Raw genomic sequence first — 20,978 nt, 5'->3', positions numbered from 1 at the left:
TTTCTTCAACTTCGAAGTTTGCCTTTTGAGGACGCAGAAATGGATTCCCTCTGTAGCATTCTGCTACATTTTATTGCATGGCAATTGGACATTTAGAAAGGTATCGAGTTGGCTTTTCTGCAGTGCATAATTGTTCAAAATGTGCGGCGACTAGTACGTTGTGTGCATCTTGCTCCATATACGTTTGCCTTGGAGAGCACATTGTTCTTTGTGTGAAGCATCAAATGGGCTAGGAAAGAGCACAAAGCACAATGAACTGGAAAGTACCAGCTGAACAGGAATCATTGTGTCACCACGTCAGACATTTGTCACCACGTCGGGCACTACATTTTGGGCACTTTTGCATTGCAGGAAAACCAGCTTTAAGATTTTCAAAGGGCAAAAGCTAGCTTTACAGAGAGGTCTGTGCATGGTTACTTTTGTAATCAAGACGGGGACAGTGTAAACCTTTGCCTTCCAATTCTTTCACATATTGGGCTTTGTCAGTGGTTCGAGCTGTGCTCCATCTATGTTATCACCAAGAACGGCTAGCAATGGCTGATAAGAAAGGAATAAAATGGCGCAATAATAAATTATCTAATTGCACAGGCCCAAAATATAGCTTTCTTTTTGCACCTTCTTAACACATTCCTACTCCACGGCAGGCGTGCAATGACAGTGCCAGTCATCGACGGTATCGACAAGGATACGTTCGAGTACCGGCCTGTCTACCATGGCCGGCAGCACTTCCGTGGCATCTTCGAGTGGGGCATGCTGTACAAAGAGATTGAAATCCCCGACGAGGAAATCAAGAGGCGGAAATACCACAGCGAGCCCTACAAGTGAGTCCAGGGGCTGAAAGAAAATTCTAAGGGGCCACCGAAGCAGAATCTTGGCGCCACCGTCAACAGCAGTAGCTATTATCCCCTGCTTGACTTTCAAGACGACTTGTTTTTATGCCTCATCTTTGAGAATGAGGAAAAAGGGGGTTAGGGTGTGAAGGTTAGAGCCAACCTGGGAGATCTGTCTCTTTAACATATATTAAGCGCAAGTCTAATGCTTCTATGTTGCGTTTGCTAGAGCTAGCTGGGTTGATGCAGGCCTCGTAATTTGTAGCTGGTGGGTTTATTCACTGCATATGGCCCATACGGGCAGCTGAATGAGCGTTGCAGATCCAGAATAGGTGAGCGGTGCTGGGCCGTTCGTTTCTCAATTGCTCGTGGTCCATCTTGATAATTTATTTATTGAATCAATGGCTCATTTTTATGGCTATGACTTGTTGCTATGATTACTTTGTTGTTGTGGTAACCTCGTGCTTTGCTTGAAGTCAAGCAGAAAACATCCTGCACCATGAGCGACAACTTCGAGGATTGGTTTTAGCGGCCCATTTGTTATTATTTTTACCAAAGTAGCTTTAAACTATGTATGTAATAATCATAGTTATTGGGCCCTTCTACTTCACTGTAACATAGTTGCTTTGTTTACATGATGGACATGTACGTTCACTTCCTTTAGAATTGTTTTTAGGTTCTGTTACCTTAGAGTTGCTCACCACACTCGTTCAACCACATTTCCTTTATTGATACTACTTACAATATCAAACATACGGCCCAGTTTTGCAGTAATGGAGATGCTAGGTTGAAAGAAATCTACTAGCACCAGAATTTTTTATTGCTAAATGTTGGTGCATTATGATTGTTACGAGCATTAAAGAAACATTCAGAGGAAATCTATGCATGTATCAACAGCAAAGGTTATCAGATAGACAGTTTCGTGGCATGATCTACAGTTGGGCTTACAGGCACGCCATGAGCTTAAAGAATGCGTAACAGCTATTGCTGTAAAACAAGCAAAGTATGTTGTTGCCGAATCTGTACATGACACCTTGAAGAATCATTTTTATATTTGCAGGTCGCCTACACATGCTGGTGGTCTTTTTGCCATCAATCGAGAGTACTTCCTCGAACTCGGTGGCTATGATCCTGGCCTACTAGTCTGGGGTGGCGAGAACTTTGAGCTATCTTTCAAGGTAATGCTGGTTTCTTTAATATCAGCCGAAGGGACGTTTGAAAAGAATGTTGCAGGAATGGCATAAAGTTTATTTGAGAAGGCTAGCAGTGGCACAGAGAGGCAAAGCACGGAGAGAAAATATCCATTCTTTCTTTTAAAGCGAAAGCTTTACTGGTCGTGAACTTGCGATTTCGCTGTGGCCGTGCTCCGAGGAGGCACATGACACCATACCGCGTTCCTCGTCATTGCGTTCGCCCCCGCTCGCTTTGCCAGCTGCGTCGCATGCCTGATAACATGTCAGAGGATTGAAAAGGAAAGCTCGCGTGCGCCGCAACCACACTTGAGGTGGCAGTATGGACGGCGATAATTCTGATAAGCAGGAGGAGGCCTAGAATCGACATCAGAACGAGATGAAGAGGAAACGAATCGCCCAGGGAACAGACGAACAGCGCGCCGAACGACTGGCTAAATGCCGCAACATAGCTAGACAACCAGACTAACCTGGACTTGCAATCAAGATTAACCAAGGCTAACCATGCTATGCCTTAGCTTTCGCTACTTATATCCTGGCATAGTTGAGCTAAGCCACTTCCAATTTTTTGTTTCCGTGCCTATCGAGAGCAGCACTTCACATTTTCCTACCTAAGCCCTGCCTTCTGCTGCAGAGCTCCATGCTAATATTAGTAGACACAGAATCACTGCACTAGCATCTGCATTGTACCCACCAGTATGACCATTGAAAGGGAAAATGAGGCAATTGCACATCAAATAAGTTGCCATTTTACTTTTTCTTAAGCCTCGTGTTATGTATAAGGTAGTTTTGCTTGCATAAAAGGCACAAATAGTTCAGGTAAGCAAAAGCATAACATTGAGAGAAGAAGGGGGGGGGGGGGCAGACAGCACAGAGCTTTGCTTCTCATGATGTCAGTACTGTTGTTAAAACAGCCATGCGTCAGGTATATGGCAGCTAGGGGCAGCATCCTGACCCAATGTGTTCAACCACAACGAATTGTAAAAGCTCTCCAGTTGTGCAAAACAAAAAATACAAAAAGGTGAAAGCTGCACTGCTGCCAGAACCTTTACACTGCTGTACTCTGTTACACATTTGGCAGGCAATGCTGCTGAAGCTATGCAAATAGCACAGTCATGGAAATCTCGGTGCATTTTGCAGTGCATTCACTTTTGATCTGCGACGCTTTCTACGGAATAACTTTCTTCAGAATAGCTATCCAATGGGGCTTTCGAGCTACTGTGTGCATCTTTTTTCCTTGTGTTTTTTCTCTTTGGTAACCATAAGGAGGGGAATAAAGATTTCATATTATATAGTACCACTACAACTTGTGGACGTAAGGTTACGTCAAATCATGTATTTGTGTGCTTTTGTACTTCCAGTGTGTGCCATAATGTTTTAGTCGCGAGTCCCAAGAATTGCCCTGTGGCTGTTGTTTGCAGAAACGTGTCTTACACACTCGTTTGGTGGTAAATGGGTCCAGATATGTGATGTCCACCATGTAATAATGTAATCCTTTCCTACATAAGAGTATAAGACTGAATGTTACATCAAATTACACGACACACGCATGCGTCTTTCTTTCCTTTGCCATGCAGTATTTTCTACTTGCGAATGGGAGTGGTAAAAGAAGTCTCTCTAGCCTTTCTGTCATTGCCTGCTATGCGCGAAATGGAGTGTAGATGTGTTTAACACAGTCACACATGGTAGCAAGGGTGCTGTATTTTACCAAAGTGGCTATTTAGGCTTTGCAATTTTTGATAATTTTTGTTAAAAGAAAGTTAATTTGCTGGCCTAAATAAAAATATCTACTGATTACAATTGGTATTACAACGTTGGTGGTGTAGTGGCTGTAGTGTGCTGCTAAGCCCGAAGGCATGGGATGAAACGCCGGCCTCCACGGCCGCATTTCTATGGAGGTGATGGAGACAGGTGGTCAAAATTAATCCGGAGCCCCCCACTACAGTGTGCCTTATAATCACATTGTGGTTTTGGCATGTAAAACCCCAGGATTTAAGTTTTTCATATAACGTGGCTCTGATGTTCACAGCTTTGTACTGTACTCTCCAAATTGAGTTTTGTTCACTGAACCCCAAGTGTGGTTCAAGCACCTTTAAGAGAAAGAATAGAGCTCTAGTAACTTCTGGACAATAAATTTTTATTTAGGACCCATAGTTCTTTTTTTACAATAACTACTCAAAGTTGGAACAATTTTAAACTTTGCTACGCAAAAAAGTTGCAGTTGTTGAAATGGCACATATTTTAGTATTTGCAGAACTTCAAAGCCTCTTTTCAATGGCTACACCACTGCTTTCTTGGTGCTTCAAAGGTTTCTTGAATTTCTTGTTGCTTTCTGCCAGTGTTTGCAAACAAAGTATGTCCAGGAACGTAGAAGGCAAAGCCTGTTGATTGCACAGATTGTGTGAGCAAGGAGAATGGGAACGGGTGGAAATGTGGAAAATGCTGCCAGTAAAAGGGTCCCACATGGCGCTTGAAATTTTTTTTCCCACTTATTTCACGTTGTATTTCCTCACTGTTCTGCAACACCCTGGCCTAGCTCCCTTCACCAGGTAACAAAGCCAGTTAGCCAAACGAAATGTCTCGGTATTTTTAAAAAGTGCTTTCCACTTGCATGTTTATATGCATTGGAGGAGCCACTGCATGTCGCAGCATTTGCCGTCTCTGTTCTCTGTCCAGATCTGGCAGTGTGGTGGCATGATCTACTGGGTGCCGTGCTCGCGGGTCGGGCACGTCTACCGCGGCTTCATGCCCTACAGCTTTGGCAAGCTCGCCCAGAAGCGCAAGGGACCTCTCATCACTGTGGTGTGTATTGATGACACAGAGTGTTTCCTGCGCTCTAGTCACACCCACCACGGTGGCTTGGTGGCTGTGGCGTTCTACTGCCGAGCACGACGTCACAGGTTCGATTACCGACCAAGTTTTGATGGGGACAAAATGCAACAAAAAAAAAAAACAACGCTCATGTACTTAGATTTAGGTGCACGTTAAAAAATCTCAGGTTGTCCAGATGAAGTCGCCCGTTATGGTGTCTCTCGTAGCATGAGTGTTGCTTTTGAAGTTCAAGCCCCATGAATGAATGAATGAATCAATCAATCAATCAATTTTCTCTGGTAACGTTCACCTGGCCATGTGCCCAGAAGCAGGAGTGGACAGATGCGTGTTAGCCATGTGGTTGTTTAGCACACAGCCTGGTGGTAAAATCTGGTAATACTGAAAAAGAAATGTATGACACGTTTAGGAGCTTAGTATAGTGTTCTGTTTTGAGTACATAAACTCTTAACTACCCTGCCCATGTTTTCCCATTGTTTGTATGTGAGATCCACTTCCAGGCGTACTTCTTGTACTCAGAAATTCAGGTCATGCATGCTGCTTCTAAATCTTCTATATTTGCTGCACAGCTACTACCAAGATATGTAATTTCTTCCTTTCAAACAGCAACCTAAACAATATGTAAAGAACAAAAATGAGTGGGTGTAATAATAGAATCTGAACCCCCACCACCGACACATTAGCTGATTGCAAGCAGCGACAGGGTAACCACGTGGCCACAGCCACACTTGTATCACACATTGATGCGATAGGTTTCTCTAGATACAGTGCCATAAGTGCTGTCATCCACATGAACTGGCACCACACTTCTAGGCAAACCTCTACCAGTGCTACCAAAACCTCTACCAGGCGAACCTCCACAAGTGGTAAAGAAGCACTGATTCTTTCGAGTCAGCGCTTGTGTGTTATCTTTGCCTTGTGTCCTCATTTGTTGTGTGTGCACTGCAGTTTCATAATGAGACTTGTGGGGGTTTCACTCTGCGTGCGGCTAGGGCTGAAGGCGAGCTCCGGATCTAGCCCCACGTAGTCGCTTCGTGGTACTCCCAACCCGTAGCACGGGAATCACGGCTACGCCGGGTTCGAACGAATAAGGCAACCAGCGGTATCAATGGTAATAACGTTTATTGCTGTTAGCAATAGCAAACACTCGCAGAGGGACGTCCTCTCAGTAATGGTAGTAAATAGGCTTGCCTCGTTGTCTGGGTGAGTCAGACAAACGAGATCACTCACGGGATGCGGCAGGTGCTGTCGTCCAGGCGGTCCAGGTGTCGGCGTCCCAGGAGAGAGAGTCTCCCCCGGTGGCGCGCTTTTATGCCTTTTTACCTTTTTGCGAGGGAAAATCCTCCTCGCCCGCCGGATACGTTTTCCTTTCCCGTGAGCCGCGTGGGGGGAGAGGGGTACGCGCATCACCAGAGCAACAGAGAAAGGGAGAGCGCATAGTGCCTCTCTCCCTTGTCTACGCCGGCCCGACCCGTCCGCCACGTACGAACGGGACGCCGCGGGTACGCGGGAGGAAATGGAGGCGGGCGCTCCCCACAGACTCCACCAGCATGTGCCAGACAAATTCTGAAGGTGCATTGTTGCTGTCCGTGCCCTGTTGCTGAAGCATAAACTTCTGATGTCAGAAAACTTACCTGCAAAAAAATTCCGGAAGGAACCATCACATGAGGAGTGTCAGCAATTATCCGATTAGCGTTGAAGCAGTGTAGCAATACACCGTATCGCCACCAGCGAAACATGCCGTGTACGAGACGTGTACGCAGCTGGGCTCCTCTCCCACGCATCCTTCTGAACACGTTGTGCAATCTGTAGTTGGCACCACTAAGTCTGCACGTGATAAAAATGCATGTGATCGTCATGCACTTGAGCCCAGGAGAAGACGCTTGCAATAACTATGAAAGGCACCTTAAATGTGTCATTTTAGTGCTCCTGGAGTTGAAAGACCATGAATATTACCCAAGGCTAGAGCACATTGAACGTTATGTGCAGATGCTGCTTGTAAAAACTATGCACATAATAGATAGCCCATGTAGCACATGCACATGACTGGCTCACGCTGGGTGTCTGCCCAGTCAAGTATGTTGCATTTTGTCAACACATATAGTATCTGTCAAATGAAACAGCATGCAGCTTTTTCAACACTTATTTATGTAGGAGCCCACAACGAATTTATATTGTGCTAAAATTTCAGAAACTATCAGACGTTCATAAACATTCCCTCAAGTTTTGCTATTGTGAATGTGCTTGTCTGCAGTACGCAACTAAAGCTACACAGCCAGGGTATTGCTGCAAGCCTGTCACTGATATCTGTGCTGCGTGCACAGATATCAGTGCACGCATGGTGGTGCACACAGCACCACCATGCTTACGTACTTAGACATCATTTGCAGTGAAGCATCCAGTGAATTGGCCAGTTTTATTTCTTGACATTCGTCATAGCAGTTGCTGTGCACGCCGTTGACACATGGCTGTCAGATGGCCGTGTCACCGGCCTTGTGCACAGCACTCCTTTATTCTCAATTCTACACCCTCGTTGCTAACCCACTTTTGCTCGTTGCCGCACCCAACCGCCTTACACCCTCTCCCCTTTAGAAGAACCCTACCTAAATTTACTGTGTCAAGAAAAGCATACGTTTCCTTGAAAAAGACAAGTCCACTTGTCGAAACGTTGGCTCTCACTTTCACCTTGTTCTCGTTTTGCTCTTCGTAGCAGTTAACACTTAAATGTAAGGGTTTTTTTATTTGTGGCTGCACTGCGAGTGATTGCAAGTAAATGGTCAACTCCTGTCTAAACTGGTGAAACGTTAGTGGCCCATGGGAAGAGACAGCCGCATGACAGCCAATTCTTTGCTCTGTCCCGCTACCGGTGGAAAGGAAAGAGCAGCAGGGACAGAATGGGCAAACACCTGCAGAAAGGTTGTGGGGTGCACCACAATCCACACAACCTGTTGCCTGAAAATTTCAAGTTAAACTATTCAGTTATTTTCCCCTACTGGAAATGACCATGGTGCTTCGGGTTAATCCACAGTGCAGTAACAGTGATAGCTGTAACTTCGTTATGAGGCCCTTATTTGTCCCTAAATATATCGTAATAAACCTGCACTGGCTCTGATTAATCTGTGTCGAGTTTGTGGCACCACTGTTTGTGTGCATTAAACAGGTGCAGTGCAGCCATGCAATGCCTAGATAGGGCGGCTTACAGTGTTGGTTTTTTCAAGTACTTGACAATACCAACAACAGATGCCAGTATCATTCTGAATGGCAGGGACAAGTTCATAACAGCACTGTGAAATGTAGGGGGTAGAGGAGCTGTCACTGTAGTGAGGGTGTATCACTGTAAGAGGTAGTGGCTATCACTGTGAAATGGAGGGACTTTAGAGTGGGTGGCTATCACTGTAAGATGGAGGTGCTATTGTGTAAAGGGAAGGGCTACCTCTGGGAAATGTAGGGAATATTGATACAAAGTGAGTGGCTATCAACAAGGATTTCTCGTTCTTATGCAACTTGCCCTGCCTACACCCTCAATGACTGCCCCCTTCAATCCATTATGTGTTACCGTTATCTTGGCGTTCATATAACTAACCATCTTTCTTAGAAGCAGCATGTCCAGTCTCTCATTTCTAAAGCTAACCGCTCCTTAGGATACTTGAAGAGAAATTTTTCACTTGCGCCTGTTTCATTAAAACGCCTGTTGTACATAACTTACGTCTGTCCCCAATTGGAATAAGCCTCGTGCATTTGGGATCCTCATCAGATCACAGTAGTTAACAAAATCAAATCAGTACAATATCGCTCTGTTCATTTCATCCTAGCTAACTACCATCGCTAGTGTTACATTAATGAAGAGCACCCTTCAAATCCCATTATTATCTCTTCGCGGAAAGGAATCATGCATTTCTGTTTTTCATAAAATCTACTACCACAGCACAACACCCCCTTTGGATCTGCCCTGCGCCTTATTATTCAGCTCGTCGTGATCACACACATAAAGTTAATGCACCTTGTCATAACACCGTCGCGTGCTCACAAGCATTCCTTTCTAGGACTTCAATTGATCAGAATAACCTACCTACATCAATAGTAAGCATCAGTGACCCCATTCGTTTTAAGAATGCAATAATGAACATGGAATAATGTATGGTAGCAAATGGTACAATTATGTACTTATTCGTGGACATTGTCTACCTGATAAAGTGTTCTCTTTGTGTATTTAATTACTTCATATTATGTGAGTATATTTTTTTTTATATATAACTAGTTTTTTTCCAGTGTCTCCTTTGGTTCCCTGCACTGTGAATTCTTAGAACTAATCCTGTATTTTTTACTCTTGCAACATATTCTCGCCCCTCCCCTCTGTAATGTACAACAGTGTACCTTGAGGGTCTGACAAATAAATAAATATTGTGAGGTGGAGCGGCTATTACTGTGAAACAGAAGGGCTATCGCTAAAAGGGAGTAGCTATTGCTGTGAAATGGAAGCGCTATCGCTGTAAATGGGAGTGGCTGTGGCTGTGAAATGGAGGAACTATTGGAAGCAACAAGGCACACTCCTACCTCACTGGCTCCGATTCCTTTCAAATTTGCACACTCTCCCCCTTTCGTTACATTATGGCTGCAGAACTACAAGCGGGTGGTGGAGGTGTGGATGGACGAATACAAGGAGTACTTCTACACCCGGGAGCCCTTGGCCACCTACTATGATGCTGGTGACCTGAGCACGCAGTTGGCACTCCGCGAGAAGCTGAAGTGCAAGAGCTTCCGCTGGTTTATGAAGAATGTTGCCTACGACGTGCTCAAGAACTTTCCCTTGCTGCCCAGGAACCTCTACTGGGGAGAGGCAAGTGCTGAGTATCGAAATCAGTTTTCATTTTCCCCAGGATACCTAGGACCCTGGGATCCTAGGCACATGCCACCTGGCATTTGTGATGCAGGATAGCAACAAAGGCACATAACTGCAGTGCGCAGCAAAAGTAATTTGCAAGCAGGCAGACACAAGTAAAATAATGTGTTGCATAGAATACCTATGCATGCAAGTCCAAGAAATGGAATAAATGTAAGCATGCATGTACAGGTATCGGAAGTAAAACAACAAAACAAAGTACAGCCATCTTCTGCTGGGACCAACGAAATTGATGGGACCGGATGGAAATTTGATGGGATCATCAAAATTGGTTGAATTATCCAGCAGGTCGAATTAAACAAGAGGCAAAATATGCCAAAATGCGCCACTGATTCATTTGGCAGTATTTTCCCATGTCCCAGAATCATGCCCGCACCCACTTTTTATGGGTTCAGAGTTAACCGAAAGCTAACGTAAAAATGGTATTAGAGCTGCTACACAACGTATAAATCTAACGCAGAAAAGACATAGCATGCCTCCAATGGGATAAGAAAAGGCGAAGCCAAAAAGCTTTACTTCGCAGTCTGGAAATTTATTTACCCAATGTCTATTGTCACCACTCTCAGACAGCACTTTTCTGCTGTTTATTAGGAACCACAGCATGTCGTCCATTGTATGGTCCATAGCACATTTGATAGTCTGCATTTATCAAACGACTCCACAACAATTGCAGACACGATTGCAGCCCACTAACCACTTCGCTAGTTCATCCTGCAACACGCAATTTTGTGGAACACCAACATTTGACACAACTTGTTGCTGCTAGCTTAACATGCAAAATGACTTACCGTTTGAATATGCTTTCATAATCAGACTGAAAGCGGCACATTGATTTCGAGAAAACTCGTTCTATCACTATCTATGGTCACCAGCTTGTGATGGTAATGGGGACGATGCTAGCTCGGCTGGCTCTGATAATGAATGCCATGAACACATCTTTGGCTTTGGTTTTTTATTTGTTTGCACCACCCAAGCCATCTGCGGACAAACTTTCTTGAAAAATAAAAGTAAGAAATATGCATTATAATCGGGTAAATACTGTAATAATTTCTTGGTGAGCTACCATTCTCGCTTTAAAATCTTGCTAGGACAGGCTAGGACAGGCATCAGGCATATTCAACTAGATATGACACATGCTCATCAAATTCACTCTATCCTAAGCGTCGCCAAGACGGACACTACTGCTACTGAAATCACCAACTGCAATCACTATTGGGGTCAGGCATGTGCGTGATGACCAGGCAAGTTCAAATTATCTGGCAAAGGCTAATTTCAGGATCAAAATAACGAAAGTTTGGTCCCAAAGGAATGTATGGACATTGGCTGGGACCTTCAGTCAGGATTGAATTCTGAAAAAATTGAGTTAACCAGAGCCGAATTAACGGTATTCTTCTGTGTGGGAGTATACATGCATGTACAGGAAAAGTATATGATATCAGAACATTCAGAACTAAGACAACAATCAAAGTTTTGAAAGAGCGTGTTAGATCACAATAAGAGAACACAAGAACAACAACATTTAATGAAGGTCCTTCTTTTGATGCTAACCTGACCTTGGTGTATGTGTATTCTCTTTTTGGTCCTGTGGCATAGAAGGTATGGTAGTTTTCTAAAATGTGCCCCAGTATCAGCAAAGGACACTGCTGCAATAACATTTGACACACAGAAAGTCTGAGGGGGGCAAAGCACCGTTAGCAACCGTTTGTCTGGCTCGGTTGTCGTGTTACGTATGCGTAGTTATGATGTTGTCGAAACATTGCGCATGAAGAAATGGGAAACAGCAAAACCAAAAGAAAATGCCGCAACGAAAAGGTTCACTCCATGTTGCCACTGACATTTGATTATCAAGCCCGCTATTGAAGTTGAGATGGATCGCATTGAGTTATTGCTCAAGTTGAGATCGCTATTGAAGTTGAGATGCAAGCAGCATGGATCGAGAATTTTTTTGATGCTGCGCTTTCATCTTAGCTTTGACATTTCCTTTTACAGTGACAGCTGTAATGGGCTCACTCCCCTGGTCTTTTTTATTTCCGCCCGTGTCGTTGCCAGAATCCCCAAATCCTTTGTGAGAAAATTACAAAGAAACAAGAATTCTCATTGTGCCTGGGGAATTTGAGCAGGCTGCCAATCAATTGGCAGTCCAGGGTTCTACCTGTTAGCCACCCTGCCAATTCTACGGGGGTGAAGAATTCTAATTGTGAAAGGCACGATCGCCCCAGCAGCTTCCACGACTGGCTAACGCCCGCTCCTCAGCATCCATGTACTTTATAAAACTGGAGTCTGCGCCTTCTTCGTGATCTGGCATGTCACCTTCCCTGTTGCAGAGGTGGTCCTAAATTAAGTTTTCTTTTTCTACGTGTAATGACAATGATTGAGCGGGTCTGCTTTACCTTAATTAGTCTTCTTCTTCTAGCAGTCAGCTTCTTTGCATGTTGCACGTTTACTGCATGGCAACCCCGTCGTCTGGTTTTCTTCAAGGACAGCATGAGGGCTATTAAGGGGGTAGCCCAAAAACAAATCTGAGAAAAGCCAAACAAATACAGCAGTAAGAAGCTAAAGGCTTCTTTTAGTAGAGACTGGTGGCCAAGTCTGCATTTGCTAAGAGGAGGAAGAAAAGCAGAGTCTTTCCACTTCACGGCTGGGAGGCCGCAACCTCCATAAATAAATACTACTCGCACTTCTTTTACTCCTCGAAAGGAGGTTGCCCACTTTCACCTGTGAATGTTCACTCCAACAAGCACCGTACAAAATAGTTTAACGCTTACTGCACGTTACGTTTCGCCAGCCATCAAGCCACTGCTTCGTGTTACGGATGGAAGAATTTTCTTTTTATGTGTAATTTGCTGACATGCAGGTACAACTTTGTAATTAAGTGAAATAGACAGCTCCTAGTTATGCCTTGTCCTTCTGTTTGCCATCTGCCTGTTGTTATTCCAGTATTTTTCCATTGTTGATCCAGTCAGTTTCAGTCCAGATGCACATCCCATTAGCCCCATCACTGCATGTACGCTAAGTCTTGTAATGCATGTGGTGCTGTGAACAAACAAAACACGATTGCAGCTGTACAAACATGGATCGTTTGTATTTGGAGTATGTCAATACGAATTTGTATTACATTGCACAACCAAACCTGAAATGTGTGTTAAGGAAACCTCTGTATTGAAAACTTGCATATAAAAGCCAATAATGTGACACTATAGCAAGGTGGTGGGGACATTGTGTTTTTTTTTTTATTCCTTCAACCTTCGCTCACATGGTACTCACAGTTGTAGCTCATGTTTCCGTACGCCCACAACATGAAATTGTTACACGTTCTCACCCATCACCTATGCAGATCAGGCATGACGCAACCGGCCAGTGTCTCGATGCCATGGGCGCTCATCCGCCATCAACTGCAGCCTTGTCGGCCTGCCACGGAACTGGAGGGAATCAGGTGCGTGTCCCCCTTGTGCTGATTTTTCTCCCTCACTTTGCAGGGGGCCTACCTAACTCTATTCCTTCAGCTTCTAAAGCATGCTTGCACTAGCGAACTTGCTCTCATTGCCCGCCACTTCCTAGACCTGTGCCTTTTTCTTGGCTTTTCTGTTTTCCATGGCAAATACCACTTAATCACGAACTCCTTATGCACAATTAAGTATGAGGTAAAGTACCTTTCATTTGTAGCTGTCCACTTATTCCTTTTCTCATTAGCTCTAGTGTAACATAAAAAAACAATGTTGCATATAACTTACCAAGCTTTATAGTGTTGAAGGCTATGCTACAGCACCTGGCAGCACTCTTGTTTTGTGCAAAAGAATCGTTTCTGTGAAGGCAAGCAGGCTTTTAAGAGATCTAGAGCAACCATACGTATGCAGCTGTAAAGCTCAATATCACGAAATCACAGCCAACACAAAAATACATTAATTATATCCAATGCTCGTTATAAGCATATACTCATTACACACTAGCATTGGTGCGAAAAATTTTTGGTTTACTCCGTTATATCCACATCCGTTACAGTATTGAGGTTCGTCTGTATTTCTTTCCTTAGACATCAGAGAGCAGCTGGAGGTGGATGCAATTGTCTCACCTGCACGATCCTGTCGATAACTTCTTTGGAAGAGTACAGCTTGTTAATTATGCTTATTCCAGCTTTCCAGCACCAAAGGTGGACTGGACCCATCCCGTCAGTTTCATGCCGTTATCTTAGACGGCAGCACTGTAGTGGGTTGGTTAAATAATTTGGAAAGAAACTTTCATATAATGCGGTTGGTAGTTTTTAAACCTGCTCATGTGACAGCTCTTACTGTACAACAGAAGCTGGGCTTAATGAAGACGTTTGGGCTAAGTTGGGCATTTTCCAAGCAGGTGCAAGAGAAGAAGAAATAGGCAGGATAAAGCGCGCTAACTTCAAATCACAGAGGTGAACAATTTATACAATACAGAAATGAAAAGGGAGAATAGTAGTCAACCTTGCCACTGTCTTTTCCATGGCATTTCTCTGTGTGTGCAGATCTCCTCACAATTCTTTCCTCGAAAAACATGAAGCACCGCCTTTGCCCTTGAGACATCACTGTGTCAGTGTCTTGTGGTGTGTATTCGCATGAACTGCTGTTTGCATTTCAGCACAGCTTGTGAACAATGTAGTACAAAAGCATAAAACATTGCATGACATTAAAGCTGCAACCTGTGTGGTGCACGGACATAAACATTGCATGATATCATACGTTGCATAGGATGGCAACAAAGGCAGTTCTATGCATCGCATTTAGCTTTATAACTGCTTGCGAAAACTTCGCATCATGCAGATTCCAACATGTGTGTTCTATCTGCATAATATCTTTTTTCTTCGGTATAGCTAGCCTCTTTGTGGCTGAGTGCCAGTGATGGAGTGCTTTAGCACTTGTCTGTTACTTTTTGGATGTGAAATGCCTTGAATATTTTCCTCTCCGTCTGCCTATAGAGCCATCTGAAACATGCAGGCAGTTGAAAGCTGGAGAGCATTTGTTCGTACAGAGCTGTTGATGACACTGCTGGTTGCAGCGCTTCAACAGAGAGCACTGGGCTGCAGTGCCTTGTGGTCTCTTAAGCTCCGTCTGGTTGATGTAGCATTTGCCACGGAACTGCAGAATCACTTAAAGCCACCGAACTTTTGCGCTTGACAGAGTGTGCAGTTGGTTTCCTCCGACAACCATCCGTCACTCTCCTTGCATCATTCATGCCAAGTGACGCATTCGTCTCAGGTCATCCGGTGCTCAAAGGGACAATGTGAATGTTGCACTTCCCTGCAACCTTCTCGAGGTTATAAGACAGCTTGTGTGTAAACAGTCTTGCCACAGGACACATCTGCAGATGCTCATTGTCAGACTCCTTAGCCCTCAGTTCCTGCTTCACTTCTTTTACAGTGGAAACACGAATAATGGAAATAGATATAACAGATTATCGGATATAACAAAGTAAATCTAAAAGGTTTCTCACTTATGTCGGCACGTAACAAATACATTCCCTTCAGGTGACAATTAATTTCTGTCCATTGAAATTTAGTCCTTCTTGCATCTTCAGAATCATTGAAAGTGTACAGATGCAAAGTGAATCTAGAACTATCAGTTCTTCAGTGAGCTTTGTCAACTTTACAGAATGTGGACTCCGAGTATATGATATAACAAAGGCATTTTTCACGTTGGTTGTGACATCATTATAGCGAGTTTACACTGTATATGGCTCCGTGTTGCACATGCAAATGCGTTGTAGCACATTGGAGTAAGCCAGGCACACGAAGGACTTTATTGCGATGGTTTTCTTCACAATCTTTGAGTGGGTCAAATTGCAGCCGAAAGTTGTAAAGCTTGTGATGGAAAAATGTATATACTATATACACAATGTGCAGCTTTGGTGGTTGTTGAAATGCAGTAGTGCGCGACGTTGGGCTAGCTAGTGCTGCATGGCTCCTGAATTGGGGTCTGCGTATACAGTAGAACCTCGTTCACACGTTCTGGCAAAAAAAATCACTAGAAGAAACGTGCAAACCGAGAGAAAGTACGATCCGAAGTAACTAAAAAAATTTACCGACTCAACTTTTGTGGGCATCTTACGTAATTCGAAGCGTCGCGCAAATCGTTGCGGCACGAGACGCCGACGCGCGTCGAGCTGTTTAGTGCTCCGGCGGCCCGAGACGCGCGTCGAGCTGGTATAGTGCCCCGGCGGTCCGAGACGCGCGTCGAGCTGGTATTGCCCCGGCGGTCCAAGACGCGCGTCGAGCTGGTAGTGCCCCGGCGGTCCGAGATGCGTGTTGTTGTTTTTCTATAGCGTGGTGTTTTGGAGGGCGACGGGAAGCCGAGACGAAATAGAGCTGGTGGGCGACGCCGGACGCTGCCGAAGCGAAACGCGATGCCCACGTCGCGGCGCCTGCAGCAGGGAACGGCGGCGCGTTTGGATTATCGCCTACTAAAAGCGTGCAGTACGCTATAGCAATGGCACTACGCGCCACGCGATGTAAAACAGATAGGTGAAGATGCTTATCGCAACAGATTTGGCGGCGGTAGCTGTGAATGCGGCGTGCGACGACCCGGCCGAAGATTTGCTGGTACCGGAATAGGAAACTGTGCGCGTCGTTTTCATGCGAGACGGGCGGCTATAGACTGTTCTCGATCGTGCGCGCTCCGCGCCTTTTCTTGTTCACGTGGTGCCTGAAAACGTATGCGATCGCAGTCTTCAGCAGGGAACAGAGGCGCGTTTCGGTTCGCCTATGAAAAGCGTGCGCTATACGCTCCCGATGGCGCCGCACGTTGTGGAACAGATGCGAAGATGCTTATCGCAATGGAATTGGCGGTGCTAACTGTGAATGCCGCATGCGACGACCCCGCAGAATATTTGCTGGTACCGAAATGAAGAACTAAGTGCGCGTCGGCATTTTCACGTGAGACGGGCGGGCGAGTATTGCGGTGAAGCTGTCACGGCGGGCAGCTATAGGCTGTTCTCGATCGCGCGCGCCTCGCGCATTTTCTTGTTCACGTGGAATCTAGCGGCCTGAAAACGTATCATACGATCGCAGTTTGGCGACGCACTGAACGTTGGTGCCGAAAAATCGTGTTTTCCGGGAACGTATGACCCGCATAAAAATGAGCGTAACTCTATTGGGTCATTTTTTGTGTTCTCGATTTCGAACGTTGGCGCCGGGAAAACGTACGTAACGGGAACGTATCAACGAGGTTCTACTTATTATCTTTTGAGACCAAATCGAGTACGAATAGAATAGAATCTGAATATTTTTCAAGCAGTTTGCGAATAATGTGCAGCCTTCTCAACATTGTTATCAAACAGCTTTCACATCCTGGCATTCACAACATAATGTTTATATCATTACACTGCACATTATTTAAAGCATGCTTTAATAAAACCACAAAGGGAGCATAAAGAACGACTAAGCAGTTTGTTTGCTAACTTGGGGCTCTTTGGAGGATACGTGGTCTTGCATGCACTTTGGAAAGGCAGCATTGTTGGACAATTAATATCTCTGTATACCTTTGCATATACCTTATATACCATCTGGCTCTCTGAGCATAACAGCATGATCTTGCATGTAATGTCCACTGTGGATGGGAGTATAGTTATGTTTGCTCCAATTTTGTGTCTGATCGTGTACAGCCGACAACGCAAAGCACTAAAAAAACTATTGAGAAATATTCGGACTTTTGAAAAGCGACTACTTGTTTGAGGACCAAATCAAATTGAATAGGACAATATTCGATTCGTTACTTGAAAGTTTTCAATATTTGCAGATCCCTGCTTCTGAAACAGCACACAGTTCAGGACAGTGCAGCAAGACAAGGGCAAACAGAAAAGGAGACAACATAGCACTCACTAACAATAGTGGTCTTATTGCAGCTAGGCAATGTACACCTATACCCGTGCGCAAATCTCATCAACAGATGAAAAATATGAAGGCTCTACCAAATGCATCAATAGAAGAAAGCTGTAAATCCAATGCAAAAATAGTGGCTCGTCAGTTCTTAAAGTGCAGCCATGCGACTTATGTGAAAAGGGTCAAAGAACCGAGGGACTTGATCTTCGTGTTAGTAATAGCCATATCAAGCCAGAAGACAGATGAAGCCAAGGAAAGCGCACAGGTGTGTTGTGTGTCAGGTTGGAGGCTGCTACACTGGGACAAATGTACTAAGATAGGTGACAAAGGGTTTGGTGAAGACAACGTTCGGCACTTAGAATGGCTGAGTGAGAATGTTAACATCATGAAGATCTGAAGCTGTGTTCTCAAACACTTTACATATCGCGTACACATACAAAATTACTCAAGGAAGTTGATGGTGGGACAGCTGCCACCGTAGCTCCATTGGCAAAGCATCACATGCGCTGTGCCGCAGTTGCAGGTTCAGCTCCCACTGGAAGCAAGTTGCCTTCCACTTTCATTTCCATTTACATTGCTGTTTCTGAATATCAATGAAAAGCGAGAATTCTTTTCCCTTTGCCTCTCATTGGCTTTGTGCAGTTGTTAATAACCATGCAACTGTGTAATGCTGTAACACTGCAACTACGTAACACAGCCCATTGAAACCAGCCTCCACCACTCACACGGTCAATCGCTGCTCGCCCAACCGTTCGCTCTGAGTTGCATGCGCTTTGCAGCACCCTCCCAAGGCGGTGAAGGTTTCTAGAACTGACAGTTCTCGCTCTCTCGAACTGATTGCGTGGCCCATGTCCCGTCGTCCCACCACGCTAGCGTGTCTTGCGGCGACGCTCGCAGGTGTTCCGGCTCAATGCGGAGGGCCAACTGGGCCTGGGCGAGCGGTGCATGGATGCCAATACAAACAGCATGGACGTGGTGTACTGCTCGCTTGGAACCGTGGACGGGCCCTGGGAATACAGTGTGGTGAGTAGGCTTGCCCGAAAGGCCTGGTCCACGCACCCATCAACCCTCTTGTCACGTTTCTATTGTGAGCATAGTTTGACACTGTTAGGTAGAGAGAAAACTGGTGCTTCCGTACTGACGTGCACACGTTATCTTTTTCCCTAGACCATTCTTCACTGGCTGTATATGTTGAGAGAGAGAAGACCCTAGACCAAGGCTCTAATAGTCGCGGTGATGCCATGGGCCCGTCAGGCGAACGCAGTCTCTTAGCATGGCCTCCCAGTTTGAAAGAGTTAAGATGGGGTTGCTATACAGTCTTTGTGGAAAGATGACAAAGTCTGAGATCACTGTGCATCAGTGTTAACCATATGTTTCTTCACATACTTGTTTATATATATATATATATATATACGAATAAACTTAAAAGATATTGTATTGGGGAACCAGAACCAAAGCTTTATTTTGGATGGCTATAGCCATGTTTTATACCCGGCCACATTTGAGACAAGCCAAGCACACCCATAACCAACCCGGCATTGTCACAGTGGCACGATTGCTGTTGGAAAACTTGCATAGACGGTGAAACCAGATTTTCCTCTAGGTTATGTTGCACGGAAGTGACGTTTCGTTCACATAACTGTTGTCTGTCATGTCACCACGTCACCATCGGGGGAAAAGGATATTCCGGTGAGGTGACGGGATCGGTTGCTCGAACAGGTCATGGTGGTAAGAGCACCATGACCTGTAGCAACACTGTAGAAAAGGCACGCTGGTGAATATCTTTGCTGCAGAGTTGTGTGCACCTTTGCTACAGTGTTGTTCAAGTGAGCTGTGCTCGAAACCAGGTCAATTAAATGCCAGCTGCAATGAAATTTTGGACCACATCAAAATAGCTTAGTTTGTTTGTTTTCCACTCTTCCCCCATTTTGCGGGTGCCAGCTGCTGCTGTCTTGCCAATTAAACAGAACAACTCAGGTGACCATTATGTGCTGCTGGGCATGTGCCCGAATAGACAGCTTGGCCCGCTAGAAATGTGCGACTAGGTATGTAAACATTCTTTCCCAATCCCCCCAGAATGGGTACATGCCACTGGGTAGTTGCCCAAATGGACTACCATAACAAGAGGCAAGGAAGTGCAGAACTGGGCAACAGAAGTAGCCAAATGTGGAGAAAATAGTGAAGGTAACAAAATGGTAGCTGAGGAGAGCATTGAGCGACATAGAGATGAAGGAGGAGATTTCGGCAAACGCTAAGTTTCATTTTGTTTAATTATATGTACATATGTTTAAAGATTCATACATATGCATTGGATCCACCAATTTTCGCAGTGTAGATCACGGAGTAAGATAGACAGGAGCGCCGACTCCGCTGCCGTGCGACATGTTCGCTTTGGACAAATCATGGAACGCAGATGCCAGGCGTCTCCCTCTGTACTCTCGTCGTCGCATTCGCACATGCTTTCTCTTCCTCTTTCCCACCTGGCCAACTGGATGGATGGATGTTATGAGCGTCCCCTTACTAAATCCCTGCATTGGGCCTGTAAGGTTTAATAAATGAAAAAACATGAAATAAAGACAGATTTAATCTGCTAACACCTCTCTGGCGAACCGCAAGGGGCAAGATCTATGAGCATTAGAGAAGTCGAGGCATGTGCCAAGCAGACAACGTATCGACTGTGCAAGCAAGTGCAGGACCGCAGCCAAGCATGACCGTGTGCCATTGCTATAGCAACAACAGAGAGACCTGGGTATGGTGCCCCAGGTCCTGGCCCCGCCATGTGTCTGCTGCTTCCATTGGTTGGAGCACTTCCCCTCCCCCCTGCACATTTTTTCCCTCGTGCACAGCGCCATCTGGCTAACACGCTTTCAAGTTGCAACCGGCCTTTCAGAACCTGTCCCCTCCAGGCGAGCGGACTGAACGATCCTGTCTATCTTACTCCATGGTATAGATATAGAACAACTCTCGTGGGAGATCTTACATATGGAATCTGAATGGATGCATCGTGAAGAGTCCGCAAAAGTAGATGTTTTTTCTATGCAGAAACTGATTAAGGTGCCGCTATTACTGCTCACCCGAAATTAAGCAGAGCCTGAAATGTTGCGAACCAGCGCATCACCTGGGCATGGGACCCCCACGATTAGGAAGTGCCCGCGGTGGGCTGCAAGTCTCGAAGGCCGTGGTCTGGATTAGTGTCAAATCCGCTAACCAGCAGCTGCCCATGTCATCTGCTTGGGTGCTATTTAAAGGCTATTTGATAAGAAAATGTGACAATCACCAGACTTACAGCTTTGCCAAGATTGCTTCAATATTAACTACTGCTCATTCATAACCAATTTAACCAGTAAATTTTCGTTGCAGTTGGCCTTAAGTACGTCTACTACTTGAAA

General features: G+C 45.1%; 1 protein-coding gene across 1 annotated transcript in view; it reads left to right on the top strand.

The window, feature by feature from the left end:
• Pgant7 (N-acetylgalactosaminyltransferase 7) overlaps positions 1–20,978 on the top strand; it is a 43,193-nt gene that overhangs the window by 15,670 nt on the left and 6,545 nt on the right. Inside the window, exons 4-9 of the mRNA XM_050181514.2 lie at positions 645–821; positions 1,891–2,008; positions 4,697–4,822; positions 9,468–9,686; positions 13,084–13,182; positions 18,487–18,612. Of these exons, the coding sequence (XP_050037471.2) occupies positions 645–821; positions 1,891–2,008; positions 4,697–4,822; positions 9,468–9,686; positions 13,084–13,182; positions 18,487–18,612 (865 nt within the window). The remainder of the gene's footprint in view (positions 1–644; positions 822–1,890; positions 2,009–4,696; positions 4,823–9,467; positions 9,687–13,083; positions 13,183–18,486; positions 18,613–20,978) is intronic.

The sequence above is a fragment of the Dermacentor andersoni genome, chromosome 7 (assembly GCF_023375885.2).
Source record: "Dermacentor andersoni chromosome 7, qqDerAnde1_hic_scaffold, whole genome shotgun sequence".
In the NCBI taxonomy this organism is placed as follows: Eukaryota; Metazoa; Arthropoda; class Arachnida; order Ixodida; family Ixodidae; genus Dermacentor; species Dermacentor andersoni.
Note: the sequence above shows the minus strand (reverse complement) of the source record. Positions and strands in the feature narration are given on the sequence as shown.